This window comes from Limulus polyphemus, unplaced genomic scaffold (genome assembly GCF_000517525.1).
Source record: "Limulus polyphemus unplaced genomic scaffold, Limulus_polyphemus-2.1.2 Scaffold2940, whole genome shotgun sequence".
In the NCBI taxonomy this organism is placed as follows: Eukaryota; Metazoa; Arthropoda; class Merostomata; order Xiphosura; family Limulidae; genus Limulus; species Limulus polyphemus.
Genome location: NW_013668550.1, coordinates 24,578 through 40,324, shown reverse-complemented (window position 1 = coordinate 40,324; position 15,747 = coordinate 24,578). Strand labels below are relative to the sequence as shown.

At 33.0% G+C, this 15,747-nt stretch overlaps 1 protein-coding gene across 1 annotated transcript in view; it reads left to right on the top strand.

Annotated features, from left to right (window-relative positions):
- Nucleotides 1-15,747, top strand: part of LOC106468262 (leucine-rich repeat-containing G-protein coupled receptor 5A-like) — a 31,346-nt gene that overhangs the window by 3,815 nt on the left and 11,784 nt on the right. The window contains exons 3-10 of the mRNA XM_013928681.2: nucleotides 1,537-1,608; nucleotides 2,336-2,404; nucleotides 3,460-3,603; nucleotides 3,991-4,131; nucleotides 5,141-5,206; nucleotides 7,255-7,398; nucleotides 13,028-13,099; nucleotides 14,691-14,983. Of these exons, the coding sequence (XP_013784135.1) occupies nucleotides 1,537-1,608; nucleotides 2,336-2,404; nucleotides 3,460-3,603; nucleotides 3,991-4,131; nucleotides 5,141-5,206; nucleotides 7,255-7,398; nucleotides 13,028-13,099; nucleotides 14,691-14,983 (1,001 nt within the window). The remainder of the gene's footprint in view (nucleotides 1-1,536; nucleotides 1,609-2,335; nucleotides 2,405-3,459; nucleotides 3,604-3,990; nucleotides 4,132-5,140; nucleotides 5,207-7,254; nucleotides 7,399-13,027; nucleotides 13,100-14,690; nucleotides 14,984-15,747) is intronic.

The following is a 15,747-nucleotide window of genomic DNA, read 5'->3' as shown; positions in this document are numbered from 1 at the left end:
ACTAGTAAATGTAAATATAAAGGTACTAGTAAAGGTAAATATAAAGGTGAAGATATAGGTACAAGTAAAGGTAAAGATATAGGTGAAGATAAAGATACTAGTAAATGTAAATATAAAGGTACTAGTAAAGGTAAATATAAAGGTGAAGATATAGGTACAAGTAAAGGTAAAGATATAGGTACAAGTAAAGATAAAGATATAGGTGAAGATAAAGATACTAGTAGAGGTAAATATAAAGGTGAAGATATAGGTACAAGTAAAGGTAAAGATATAGGTACAAGTAAAGATAAAGATATAGGTGAAGATAAAGATACTAGTAAAGGTAAATATAAAGGTACTAGTAAAAGTAACTATAAAGGTGAAGATAAAGGTACAAGTAAAGGTACTAGTAAAGGTAAAGGTAAATATAAAGGTGAAGATAAAGGTTAAGATGAGGATGATAGTAATGAAGAATGTAAAAGTAAGGGTAGGTGTAAAGATAATGGTAAAGGTAACGATAAAGATACCTTATTCCTCTTAAAGTTTTGATAAATCAATGTACAAAGAAACAAGTACCTTAGAAGTAATATTAGGGATTATTAAAATATATCCATCTCTCGGCATCTGTTTTTTTTTTCTCCAGCATGTCTTATTTTTTACTTCTGTCAATTTGTCTACAGCTCGACAGACGTAAGCATATACTATGTTGTATAGTAAAGTATCGGTGGAAGCTGTATCTATCAAATGTTTATTATAAGCTTCCAGAAAAACATACATTTCACATTAGATGTAAGTATGATCTTCAGGACTGTAACATCGAAGAATAACAGCATGATGACTTTCCTTCTTATCTACTTCAATTAATAATTTAATCTCATCCTAAATTACTATGAAATCATAATGAACCGTTTATAAGCTTACATTTCCAAAGTGTTAATTTACGCTGGTTAATCTCGTGCAAAAGCTCTGGCGAATTTTAATGATATTTAGTTCCAATGAACCCCAGGATTGTCGATCAACTAGAAAATTCAGTAAACTCGGACCCAAATCGCAAATCCTCTCCTGACTCACGTTAATAATCCTAATGACGTCATTTAACGCATATCTTGGTGGTTTTCTATGCATTTTGCATTCAGTAGGTTAAGTAAAACACGTCTTCGCATTCAGAAAGATAAGTAAAACATGCCTTTACATTCATTAAGATAAGTAATACATGTTTTTAGATTTAATAAAATAAGCAAAACATGTCTTTACAACCAGTAAGATAAGTAAAACATGTCTTTACAACCAGTAAGATAAGTAAAACATGTCTTTGCATTCAGTAAGATAAGTAAACCATGTCTTTACAATCAGTAAGATAAATAAAACAGTTTTTGCATTCATTAAGATAAGTAAACCATGTCTTTACAATCAGTAAGATAAATAAAACAGTTTTTGCATACATTAAGATAAGTAAAACACGTCTTTGAGTTTAATAAGATAAAAAATATCTTTGCATATAAAAATAACTTTGCTCTTGGATTATGTTATTTAATAACATTTTGTTTTGTTTTACAGTGTCTTAAAGAAGAACAAAATAGAAACAATAGATGAACAGGCTTTTCACGGATTAGGGCTCTTAAAAGTGTTGTAAGTATACTCGTCACGGTTTTCTCTTAAACAAAATGTTATCTTTACAGTTTGATTTCCAAACATTTATGAAATTCAATTTTATTCGGTCTTACCCAAAGTGACAGTCATTAATACGAATAGTAATAATTATAATGGTAAGTCAACTTAGTTAAGTAATAACGCCGCAAAACAAAATCTCGAAAATATATTACCTGTGAAATTCTCAGTTTTCTCATTTTATTTAACCAGAATTTCCCGTATCAGTATCTAACATCAAGTTTTACAAATTATCAGTTTTAACCTGCATACTAAATACTTTATGTTTGTAGTTAAAGAAATAAATAATGTTACATAGGAGTTGGACTAGCAGTTTCAACCTGAATGGCGACTTGTGCGCATGTGACCTTAACGACAAACATGATTTAGGTATAGCCGTTCGTAATTCTGAACTACTGACCATAAAAAAAAAAAAGACAGCCATTCTGTAGCACCCACTAGCATAAGGGTTTTATCTTACTTTGACCCGAATAAAGCGATTGGCTGTCCCCTTTTATAAAACATTCACGACTGAAAGTGTGGAGGGTATTCAAAGGAATCACACCTCGAATCACAGACTCTTTTACCCGCAGCACGACAAGCTAATCCATAGGCCACACCTGACCCAGTATTGTTTAGAAAGACCCACTCATGAAGCTGCGAAATAAATAACAAATAAGTAAAATATTTGATTATCTATTTCTTTCAGAGACCTCAACGGTAACAAACTGAAGAAACTACCAGTGGGACTAAGGAACCTTCCATCGCTGCGAGAACTGTAAGTAAGGAGAACAAGATCTTGCCATCTTTCAATCATGATTTTATACACCCTAAATGTACAAGAACTGTAAGTAAGGAGAACAAGATCTTGCCATCTTTCAATCATGATTTTATACACCCTAAATGTACAAGAACTATAAGTAAGGAGAACAAGATCTTGCCGTCTTTCAGTCATGATTTTATACACCCTAAATGTACAAGAACTGTAAGTAAGGAGAACAAGATCTTGCCATCTTTCAATCATGATTTTATACACCCTAAATGTACAAGAACTATAAGTAAGGAGAACAAGATCTTGCCATCTTTCAATCATGATTTTATACACCCTAAATGTACAAGAACTATAAGTAAAGGGAACAAGATCTTGCCATCTTTCAATCATGATTTTATACACCCTAAATGTACAAGAACTATAAGTAAAGGGAACAAGATATTGCCATCTTTCAGTCATGATTTTATACACCCTAAATGTACAAGAACTATAAGTAAAGAGAACAAGATCTTGCCATCTTTCAATCATGATTTTATATACCCTAAATGTACAATGAAAATATTCGAATTGTGTATTTGTTTAGCAAGTTGAGTCTTATACAGTTTTATAGTGCCTATCACTGTAAAAAAATTGTGTTAAAACAAAACACGAAGGTGTTGGCTGATACACGATTTTCGTGTTGAATTTTAAACAACATACACATACATAATATAATATGACTTCGTAATACAATCATGTGTTTAAATAAACACAATGTTGAACTGAAAACTGCACGCCATTCGTGTTGCTAGAAATCACACAAAATTTGTGTATTCATATCGTCAAAATAATACTTTGTGTTATAGTTCACACAAGTCTGTGTTTAGAGAACACAATTTATGCTGTTGTAAAATAACACGATATATTTGTTAACTTGAAAAAGAACTTTGTTAAAGTTTATTGTTATAGTGATGTGTGTGCTCTAGAATCTAAGTTAACATAAAGTTCATAGTGAAATGAAGGATATTATTGCTGAGTGATTGTATTATCAGTAGATTCCTCACTATCATTGTTGTCTTTAGCACCTTCGCCAGCAACGACATTCAGGTTTTACCAGATTCCGCCTTCAAGTTCAACCCTCAACTAACCCTGCTGGAAATGGGAGGAAATCCGCTGATTGAAATAGGACAGAATACCTTCTCCAACCTCCCCAATCTAAAAGAATTGTAATTACCCTTTTTGTTTCGTTTTTTTATTTCTAATACGTGTTTTGTTATTTTGCACCTGAAGATTGAATTGAAACATTCTTTACATAGAAACTCAAAACTGAATCATGCAGTGTTGAAATAAATGTTTATTCTAAGCGTTTCGTTAAAGTTCCCAAACTACATTGATATAAGTTGATTAGAAAACGACATGGAGTTTTATTTATCTTATGATGATGATACGTATGCTTGAGCACAAACTTCTTCATATCAAATACAAATTTCGAATCTATCTTTTTAATATATATAAAATTGTAGTTTTGTTCGGTTTAAAATATTTATTAATTTTATTTCTGTTTTCTAAGTAACTTCTTTCATCTAGTACTAAACAGTATTTTTATTTCATAGAATTTTATCCGAAGTGCGTAGTTTAGAAGAATTTCCAGATCTAAAAGGAACAAACGCTCTGGAACACTTGCGTTTGGACCGTGCTTTATTATACTCTGTTCCTCCAAATTTATGCCACCAGGTGCCGCTGCTTAAAAGTCTGTGAGTACCAACAGGCGGCTTTAACTTTGTTCAGATTGTTGTAGTTTGATGCATTAATGCAGCATTATAACTTACGAAGTTTGTTACTGTTTATGCAACGAGCCAATATATGTTTAAACAAGCTTCCTTAGATATATATGTATATCTATATATGTAGGGAGATTCTACAAGAGAACGAGAAAAGTGGAAATTTTATGACGAATACTACGCGCTGCAGTGGACTGAAAGTGTCAAAAGAAAAAAAATATATCCGTGTATTAATGTTCTCATCATTTAAAGTTGAATAGTAATCTTACATAAACTCATATCAGTGTAATAATATTTTCAACAGTTAAAGCTGAAGAGTAATCTTACATAAACTCATATCAGTGTAATAATATTTTCAACAGTTAAAGCTGAAGAGTAATCTTACATAAACTCATAAACTTTAACTGGTGAAAATATTACTAACTGATATGAGTTTATGTAAGATTACTATTCAGCTTTAACTAGTGAAAATGTTACTACAATGATATGAGTTTATGTAAGATTACTCTTCAGCTTTAACTGTTGAAAATATTATTACACTGATATGAGTTTATGTAAGATTACTATTCAACTTTAACTGGTGAAAATATTACTATACTGATATGAGTTTATGTAAGATTACTATTCAACTTTAACTGGTGAAAATATTACTACATGCGAATAGTAATCTTACATAAACTCATATCAGTATAGTAATATTTTCACCAGTTAAAGTTGAATAGTAATCTTACATAAACTCATATCATTGTAGTAACATTTTCACCAGTTAAAGCTGAATAGTCCCCTTACATAAACTTTATTGCGATCTGTTTACCTGATGATGCTGAGTAAACTCAGAGGAACGTAGCAGATATGCTTATTTTCTCTTAACCCTGAGTTTTAGCCGTGTTGAACTTTCACTTTAATATACATGAGATCTTTTTTATTCAACCCCAACGTACTTTATTTCATCCCACTCTGTCTGTTTTCCATTTTTTGACAGAAACTTGAAATCTAATCGATTGTCGTCGCTACCGCAATTAGAAGAATGCGAAGATCTTCGTTTAATGTAAGTGCTTTGTATTCCATAAAACAAACTTATAAAATGAGTTATCGTTCTTCAGTATCAAATTAAACACTGAAATCTAGAGTTTAATTTACGCATATTGGCACTATAAGTTATCTTGTTATGTAGTTATCCTGACCCATGAAGTATGCCAAGTTATTCGTAAAGACACTGTAGAATTACAAAATATTTAATACAGTCCAAATTAATCGGTAGGAGCATAAATTACATAACATTTCCAGTGAAAGCTCTGCAGATACAGACTGTCTTTCTAAGGCTTATTTAAACGTAAGAGTTATACATATATTATTTACACCAGTCACATTTGAATAATTTATCTTATAGACCTGAGAGAGAGAATCCAACAGTAACATTGCGTAATAGTTTCTTTGGGTGTTGAAAACTTTATCTCCTCGATATCACTATATGTTAATAACACGTCGGGTGTTATCAACATATTAAAAATAGAACAAAATAATACTTTATCTCGACTATCTGGACTGTTAAGGAAAGTACTTTCCAATAAGGATAAAAATAATTGTATTTATAGATTTTTCTGACTTTCTGAACAAATACAAAGAAAATAAGAAATATATCTTCCGAGAAACACCACTGTCATGATTCTACTCAAGTTAAATCTATACTGTTTTACAAAAACAGTAACAATTACTGAGTAAAATGTATGCTATATTACCATAAGTAATAGCTTAAAAAAATTACATTATTTTAAAAAAGTGATTCTCGTTAAGTCAACGGTACATTGTCTTACCAAAAGTAATACTTGTTGACTAAAATTTACACTGTCGCACCAAAAAAGGTCACTTGTTGAGTAAGATGTACGCAGTCTTACCAAAAGTAAAGCTTGTCGAATAAAACATACACGATCTTACTAAAAGCAATGTTTCTTAAGTAAAATATACAATATATTAACAAAGTAATGCTTGTTAAAGAAGTAAAGCGTTGTTCCTCTACTTTATATATATTTACGTATATTCTAAATACTTTATAAGTGATATAATTTTATAACTTCTAGTAGGTTAAAATAATTATAAACATTCAATTTCAATCTTATATTTTATTTCACTTACTATGTTTTTCTTAACAACGGTTATATTGTTTGTTTTAATACAATTTTAATTAATACACTTCCCAATAAATCAAGTTTTAGGTTCTTTTTAATTATGTAGTATGAAATATATTGAGTTATTTTCAGGTTAAAAACCATTCGATGAGTAGTCTTTTCAATTAAAAAACGTAGTGCTGACTGGTGATATCTGGCCTTATTTGAGAGAGAAATGGCGGCTTTTTGTTCTTCTTATAATAGCAGCTTTGTTTTTATTTAAGCAACTTTTCGTTATGCACTTTAATCACGAGCTGTAATCTTTATTTTTATTTTTGTTGTTGATGTGCAGTACTGCAAATACACTGTATAATTAACTTATAAGTATATTAACGTATTTTTGTGGATATCTGGGGCAAACGGTTGGTGTTTTAATTTATTTTATTTAGTTAGTATACTTAAATGCTATTTCTTACAACTTGATTACGTTTTATGATCCATTTTTATACACTTATGAATAATATTTTGCATTGTTAGCTTAGCTTATAGACTCAGGACTAATATACATCTCCTATACTAACCAAACCTCTTGAGATATTACGACCGATAAGACCGTTAACGGCGATGACACATTTATATTTATTGATTTATGACCTTTTAATATTTCTATTGTGGTGTTATGTATAATTTACTTATTTATTATCAGAACTTCTTGTTCACTACAGTAATAACAGTTTATATTTTCACTGGAGAAAGTCGTCATATATCTCTGTCCAGTAATCCATGGTCAGTTGGATATCCCCACAGTTTCAAGTTATACCAATGATAAAGGAGTACCATGCTATTTAACTTTCTAAGACTCTAGATGGGAAAGTAAGAATCGTGTTAAGTTTGTGTTTTTCTTGCTACCTATACGCTATTATATTGGAATGGAAATATCCCCTGTGTGCCTTGCCATGGGGAGGATTTTACTGTTCTTCTTTCTCTGCAGAGACTTCAGTTACAACAGGATAAGATCGCTGGAGAACATTCCATTTCAAAAGCAGAAGAACCTGATTGATTTGTTGCTAGGAGACAATCTGATAGAAACTATTCCACGCGATGCTTTTCGAGGACTGGACAACTTACAAGTTTTGTAAGTTGGTGTAGAATCTCTGGATTAAGTTTATTTCCAGTTTGCTAAATTCTTTCAATGGACATGATATATGAATTTGTGATGTTTTTGTGTAATATTAGATTCGTTTCCTCATAAATGAACTTCTACTGTCATTTTAATATTAAGTGAAAAGTCAATCAACCTGGGCCACTAAACTGGTTCTCTAATAGTTAAAAAGGTGCTTTTTTATGTGTATGTATGAATGAATATACTCTTGTGAATTTATGTATGTATGTATGCACAGCAAGATATTATGTAAGTGCATATGTATATATGCATATGTTTCCATGATAATTAAATAAATGTGTGTATTTATACATGTAAACGCCTTTTGAAATTATTATGAAAACAAGTGAATAAAATGAACATAAAATGCAAATATTATGGGATCGAACTGCCATTGTATGAAAATGAACTGCTGTGATTGTATGTCATCCAACCAACCAGCCAGTTCAACACAAGCATAATGCCTACCGTAGAGTGTGCTAGCAATCTCTATGTAAGGATGGCACAGACGCTCGTATTAAAGCAATACAAAAGTCATCTGGATTTTCTTTTCTATAGGTCATCAGAAGCTAGATATGAAGAGCTACCTGGCATAGTCGCTCTATCTCCGGTGTTTAAGCCGCTTTTAAGCTATCCAGAGCGTCCCAAAGTCGAAAACCGGCTAATAGCCAAAACCGAGATTTCTTATTTTCTTTCATCATCATCTTTCTTCAACAGGCCTATCGTCTATCTAGTTCTAGCAGTAACTATAATTTTATCATCATTTGACAGAGCAATACAGTCTCCACGACTACATATTTTATTGTTATTCTATGCAAAATTTATAAAACTCTAGAATATTGCAAAATAGTCATAAACGTAATATTCTAAAGGAAAGATAATATGATGAAAGCTGAGATTCTATTCAACTAACAAGTTTTCGATAGAGAAAGTGTGAAAGCCAGTAATGTGGGGATCTTATTCCCCATGTAAAGTAGAGACGGCTTAGTTTGCTATGTGATCATTAGCTAGATCAAATTATAAGTACACTTCTATCCCTATCTTATTTGGTTCCTTTTTTCAAGTTCAGTAGCCGACTCTGCATTGCTTTTCTTTACTTAGCAATATTTTTTTCCTATAAGAACTGCAGGCAGTCATACTATTTTCAGCAATAGTGGGGTGAATGCATCATGAAAGGGGCATAACAACCGCGTAAAAATCAAACTTTTGGCTGGTGAAGGCTGCTTTATACAACTGCTTGAAGCAAAATTTTATGTTTCAATAAGAGCTGTATAGACATTTAGAATTAGTTACGTGAAAATATTACAGTTCGTTTGTTTTTGTTTATAATTTCGAGCAAAGTTACTCGAGAGTTATCTGCACCAGCTGTTCCTAGCTTTAGGGCTATCTGCACTAGCCGTTCCCACCTTTGAAGAGATAGATTAGAAGAGAGGCAGTTAATCACCACCACCACCGCCAACTCTTGGGCCACTCTTTACCAACGAATAGTGGGCTTGACCGTCACATTGTAACGCCCTCAAGGCTGAAAGAGCGATCATGTTCGGTGACGCGATTCGATTCTGTGTTCCCGCAGATTGCGAGTCGAATGCCTTAATCGCCAGGTCCTTGTAAGAAAGACTGAATGATTGCAATGTGATGATTATTAATAGGTCATTTTAACCTAGAGAAAGAGAGGTAGGAAGAAATTTTGATAAAGTGTGTGTTTTTTGTTTGTTTTTTCGTTCACTACCTTTCTAAATTATTACTTAAACCAAAGTGTTAAACCATTACACAAAAATAGAAAAGGTCAAAGTATTGTTTGCATTATTATTATTCTTTACAACAACCTTCCACCTTGTTTTAGGATTTAGACACCTGAGTCATTCGCTCCCTACATATTGTTTGTTTGTTTTTGAATTTCGCGCAAAGCGACACGAGGGCTATCTGCGCTAACCATCTTTAATTTAGCAGTGTAAGACTAGAGGGAAGGCAGCTAGTCATCACCACCCACCGCCAACTCTTGGGCTACTCTTTTACCAACGAATAGTGGGATTGACCGTCACATTATAACGCCCTCGAGGCTGAAAGAGCGATCATGTTCGGTGACGCGATTCAATCCTGTGTCCCCGCAAATTGTGAGTCGAATGCTTTAATCACCAGGTCCCTGTAAGAAAGACCAAATGATTGCAATGTATAACGCCCCCACGGCTGAAAGGGCGAGCATGTTTGGTGTGACGGGGATTCGAACCCGCGACCCTCACATTGCGAGTCGCTCTAACCACCTGGCCATGCCGGGCCTCCCTATATATAGGGACTACATATAACCCTTGTATAGCTTTGTGCGAATGTCTAAAACAAACCTTCAAGAACATGAACTGTTGGATAGGGATTTATATTCTTACAAGATTAGGATTTATCTTCTTATAAGATAGTGATCTCAAGCATGCAAACAATGTAATTAAACGATTTGTTTTAAGGGAAAAGAAACCGATGAAACATTCACAATCAATAGTTTGGCCAGCACAAGGTATCCATATGAATAATATTAAGGGTGTGTGAGCTGTTATGAAAATTGAGAAGGTCAAACAGCAACAAAACAGCCTGGTTGAATTGTGGGAGTAATGCAGGACATTGGGGAAAATGTTTCGTGATCATATATTGGTAAACGTATTTTTTCATAAAAACAAAGCGAACTGTTTTGTTTAAAGCTAATAGTAAAATACTAGCGCATTGAATAACTTATTCATATTTTTGTTTCTTTTGTAATAATTTATTATGCTTATGATAAATTGACGACTTAGTTGCAACTACTTATGGTTTGTGACTCCTGTGTAATGATGGATTAAGTTGTCTTACAGCTATTATTGCTAACCTAAAAGAAGTTTCAGTAAAAATTAATGCTACTTCTGTAACATGAGAAATGACATTTTAAAGTTTAATGTATGGGAAGTACAGTACTAAACTATTGTTGCAGTGAAAATGTAGGCTTCTCGAGACGGATTTCAAACAATTTAGGAAGCTCGCATCATACTGAAAAAATTTAAGTTTTTGATTTTTATTTCGGTTTTCTAAACCCTTCATGTAATTATAGAAGCCTTTGTCCAGTAACGAAAAAAATAAACATCGTTGTATCGTTACTACAGTTGTTAAACTTGTAAACATTCAAATACAAGTGTGTACCTAGTTTGAATTAAATCTAGTATTGCCTCTAGCACCAATTATAAAAATACCCGGATGAAGCCTGCGATTGGAGTTGCTTCAGGGGAACTCGCCGACATCCGCTTCTATTTTGTAAGAAAACCTACTTATCTTTCCTTTTCATATGCAGTGGTCGCCATAAAAACATTCCTGGGCCACAGTTACCTCCTTCTCCCCCTCTCTGTTGAATTCGGATTACAAATATATTTTACTTTAATAGACTTGATATTCTTTCAGACGGTTCTTCTCGCCTTATACTTGGGTGCACGTAACAGTTTGTGTTGAAGAGCACTTGATAACATGAACATTTTTCTCAGTGTATTTATACTACAGATTTTTTTATGTTTTGGTATACTATAGATTTTGTCTGTATTTAGGTATACCACAAAGTTCATCAGTGTTTAGGTATACCACAAAGTTCATCAGTATTTAGGTATTCCACAGAGTTTGTCAATGTTTAGGTATAATACAGAGTTTGTCAGTGTTTAGATATACTATAGTTTGTCAATGTTTAGGTATACCACAGAGTTCTATAGTATTTAGGTATGCCACAGAGTTTGTAAGTGTTTAGGTATACCATAGATTTTGTCAATAGTTTGGTATTTGATGTGACAGTTTTAAAACGTGATTGTGGGTAAGTAATAATGAGAACCTACAACTTGTCTGTGTGTTTCCATAAGCTACAAATAGAAGTTAAAAAGAGAGGCTTTTTGGTCTCGCCAGTATATGGGACGTAATTTGTTCTTATAGTTTATATTAATTATCCTATATTTTTGAAGACTTCTGGACAATATATGGTGTTATTGGTGTAGTGCCTTAATTAAAACTACACCAGCATACACCTCTCTCTCTCTGTACGTACACCATACAAACGTACGGCATGTACACACAAAAAGAACACTAAAACATATAAATAATAAAACCGACAACAAGAGATGCAATTTAATCAACTACTAAGTTAAGTTAAAATAGATCTATCAACAACGATACCATTCAAATTATCCACCTCGCGTTAAAACAAGCTATTTACTGTAACGTATGAAATTCGATATCCATCGACAAGATTGATACAGTGAAAATTATTCACCAGACGTTGAAACAAACTATTAACTGTAATATATGAAATTCGCTATCCATCTTCAATTGATACCTCTTCAATCATCTATCACACGTTGAAATAAGCTGTTTACTGTAATATGGAAAATTTCATGTTTACACTTTGCTTTATTCAGAGTTATTAAATATTTCATCCTATGTAGTTAAATTGTGATATATTATCATGTGTTTAGCGAACTCAGAAATTCTCAAGTTGACTGTGATAAAGAATACATCATATTAATATATGTGTATATCGGGAAGTGTATGTGTGTGTGTGTATGTAGGAAACACTGCTTCGATAACTGAGATCTTCGACGAAGTCATCTTTCCATTACGATATGCTTGAGTGAATCTTATTTGGAACCACTGAAACTAGAACTCTTGAGAGGGACTGGTGAATGTCCAGTCCCTTGTATTAAACGATGACGTTAAATCTTCTTTCTTTTACACTTTTCAGAGTTTTCCATATGAGATGTTGGGGAATATTTATATCAAACTATTTCCTGAACCAAACAAAAAAAACATTCGTTTTTGTTCAATATATCCAACTTTCTCGTACTGAAGGTTTCAAGAGTTAACAAAATAATGAAATAGATATATTTTCTGAAGAAGAAAAAAAGAAGTTTAATGACTAATGAATAACTGGGTTAAGGAACTAAATGATTGTTATGTATAAATGCTCATTTTGAACTCCTCAGTACAACAACATGATTTCTTGTGAAGCTCATATCATTACGTAGTTTTGTAAGTAATCCGTGGAACTACAAACATAGTTTGTGACACTAGAAGTTTATGGAGAAGATCCAAGACAAAGGAAAGTCTCCTTGTATCACACATTTCAACCTATCATTGATTACTGAAGGATAATTAGTAGAGAACTAGCAATGTTTCACACTAACATTGATTATTAAAGGATAATTAGTAGAGAACTAGCAATGTTTCACACTAACATTGATTATTAAAGGATAATTAGTAGATAATTAACAAGGTTCATCGTTCTACTGGTTATTCAAGGCTGTCAGTGGATAATTAGCTCAAAAATGGAATCAACAGGGGGTTATTTTAATATAGTAGTGATATTAGAATTATGTTAATTAAAAGCGTAACACTTTGATTTATAGAAAAAAAAACACCAAGGATTATTAATACAACATGTTTGATCCTATTTGGCATTGAAAAGTAATATTTGTGTCTATGGTAATGTGCAGTTCTGTTAGAGCATATTAAATCAGTTCGGCAACATAAATTTAATATTCCAAATCATTGCAGTTACCATACATTTTGAAATTGAGTTTCAATATATTTGTTATTATTTCTTCTTTTTCAGAAGTCTTGTCAATAACAAGATTGAAGACATTCACCCAGAAGCCTTCGAGTCTGTTCCTCGACTAAGAGATCTGTAGGTTGATTTTCTTTTTAGTTAAGATTCGTGTTTATATTTTGCAGAGCAGATGCTCCATGTTGTAGCTACCCCATATTGATTAGATTAACAAAGTGATATGTGTTACTTGGTAAGAAAACAACAACAACATGAATATGAATTTGTCAGTAGTAATGTTGTTATGACATGACAATTTATATTTGACTACAACAGACGAGAGCAATTCTCTCTATTCAAATGTAATCACACCGAAGAAGAAGGAACTTGTTAGCATAGTTACTTTCGGTTTTGAAATTTTTAACGTGGGTTAAATGGCTTGATCAAAGACTCTTAGTGTTCAGGTATAGTAGCAGTCTCTAATTTTGTATTACCGACCAGAGGGAAGATAGCCAGTGAGCAGTACCCGCCGTCACAGGGGCTTTGTCCAGCTTTGTAATGAATAACGGGATTGACTGTCACTCTTATAACGCACCCACAATTGTAAGTTCAGAGCTTATTTAGCGGCATTGCTGCGCAAAGTTCCAAGATAATGCTTGGGCGAGAGATGATAAATTCTCAACCTGTAAAGTAACTGAAGCGTGGAAAATTGGTTTGTTGCAGCAGGGACGATGCGAAGTGTGAAAATGGGGGAAGCTTCACTCTAATAACGCACCCACAATTGGAAGTTCAGAGCTTATTTAGCGGTATCGCTGCGCAAAGTTCCAAGATAATACTTGGGCGAGAGATGATAAATTCTCAATCTGTTAAGTAACTGAAGCGTGAAAAACTGGTTTGTTTCAGCAGGGTCGATGTGAAATGTGAAAAGGGGGAACACGTGTTGGTACGTAATTAAGTATGTCATTTAGATTAAATGGCCCCCGTGTGTAGGACCGGTAACTTAACTAGTTATTCATAAAATGCTATTGTTTGGATGTAATTACATTCAACGCGATACCAGAATGTTATATATTTCTTTAACCACAGACACAGACATGTACAAATAGAAACAAGGGGACCAGACCAAAGTGCTGTCTACAATATAAGTATGCACTGGTCGTATCCGGGAAACTTTAAACGGTTGTCTGCGCCACTGGCACGAGCACAGGACCTTTAGATTCGTAGTAACTAACAGGCCACGGCCGACCTTTCGGCTACTGTGAGAAGAAGCTATAAGAAATGTCGAGCACTGTAGTTCATTTATTTGCTAATTTTTGTGACATGCGAAACGGACTGAATATATATAACGAAACACAAGCACAACTTCAAAATTAGAGGAACGTTACACGGATAAAAAACAATTATTGGGGGAAGAAATAATAATAAGAGATAAAAGCAAAAATATAAAATGTGTTAAAACCTTGATAGGGATTTAAAGAGAGGCGGTGAAAAAAGAATTGGAAGTGACAATTTTGGTAGGAAAGAAAACGAAACGTTATTAATTGCTTTACTCTTTTATTCTTAGCAAGAAAAATAATTTAATTCTGTTTTTTATATATTCTAGTTAGACACGTTATAACACGGTTATTTTTTGCCTAAAATTTCAGTATGATTTTATTAGATAATTTTGATTGTAGTAAAAGTTTTTCAAGAACAGCTGTTTTTAATTTTACTGCTTTATTCTTCCGGTTAGAAACCTTGGTAACAATCGTTTTCCTACACTTCCGACTAAGGGATTACAGGATCTTCGACAGCTTAAAACTTTCAACAATCCAAATTTAAAAGAGTTCCCCTCTCCAGACTCCTTTCCCCGTGTTCATACCTTAGTTCTCTCCTACTCATACCACTGTTGTGCGTTCCTCTCCGTCAGTCGGAAAACGCTCGAAAAGTCTACAAGACTACAGGAGGCTATTGTGTGGCTGACAAAAGATGACGTGGACATGAACGTATGGAGTACGAACATCACAGACGTCTGGCCTGGCTATGGTAAGAACGAGGGATCTCTAGTCTCTCTTTTTTTTTAGAAAATTCAGTTTTAACTCGTGTTTTTGTTGTTTATTGTTTGTTTTCTTGTATAATTTGTTCAGATGTACGAAAATATTGTTACATTATTTAAATTATATAACGCTGACTGGAGTATAAGACATAATTATGAAATAGTGAAACTACCGTGAACTCCAGAGAAACCTTTGAAGATTTTTCTCTCACTCTCTCTCAACGTTCTGGCTTTACATCTTTATCATGAAACGTTGGGCAAGTAAAACGTCGAAACTTTACTTCAAGATGGTTTCATTTATCCGAAAATATTATTTTTTTCATTGTGTTGATATAACTATTACAAAGGTAGAATTATTTTATAACGATTTTACAATAAAAAATGATTAAATTACCCCAATGTTGATAAAATATGAATATTTGTAAAGTAGCATGGGTATACCAAAAACATTTTTTCCCTTTTACTCGCTAGACGAAACAACATAAGTTGGTCGAAAGAAAAGATCGATGAAGTATTTTAATATTGTCTTAATGGCTAGAAATTAGAGAAGAAAGTTCTTAAAACATGTTACAGAAAATAGCAATCTATTAATTAAGAGTATCGAATAACCAATAAATAGCAGTGTTGTGGTCTGTAATAACCAATAAGTAGTAGTGTTGTGGTCTGTAATAGCCAATAAGTAGCAGTGTTGTGGTCTGTAATAACAATAAGTAGCAGTGTTGTGGTCTGTAATAACCAATAAGTAGCAGTTTTG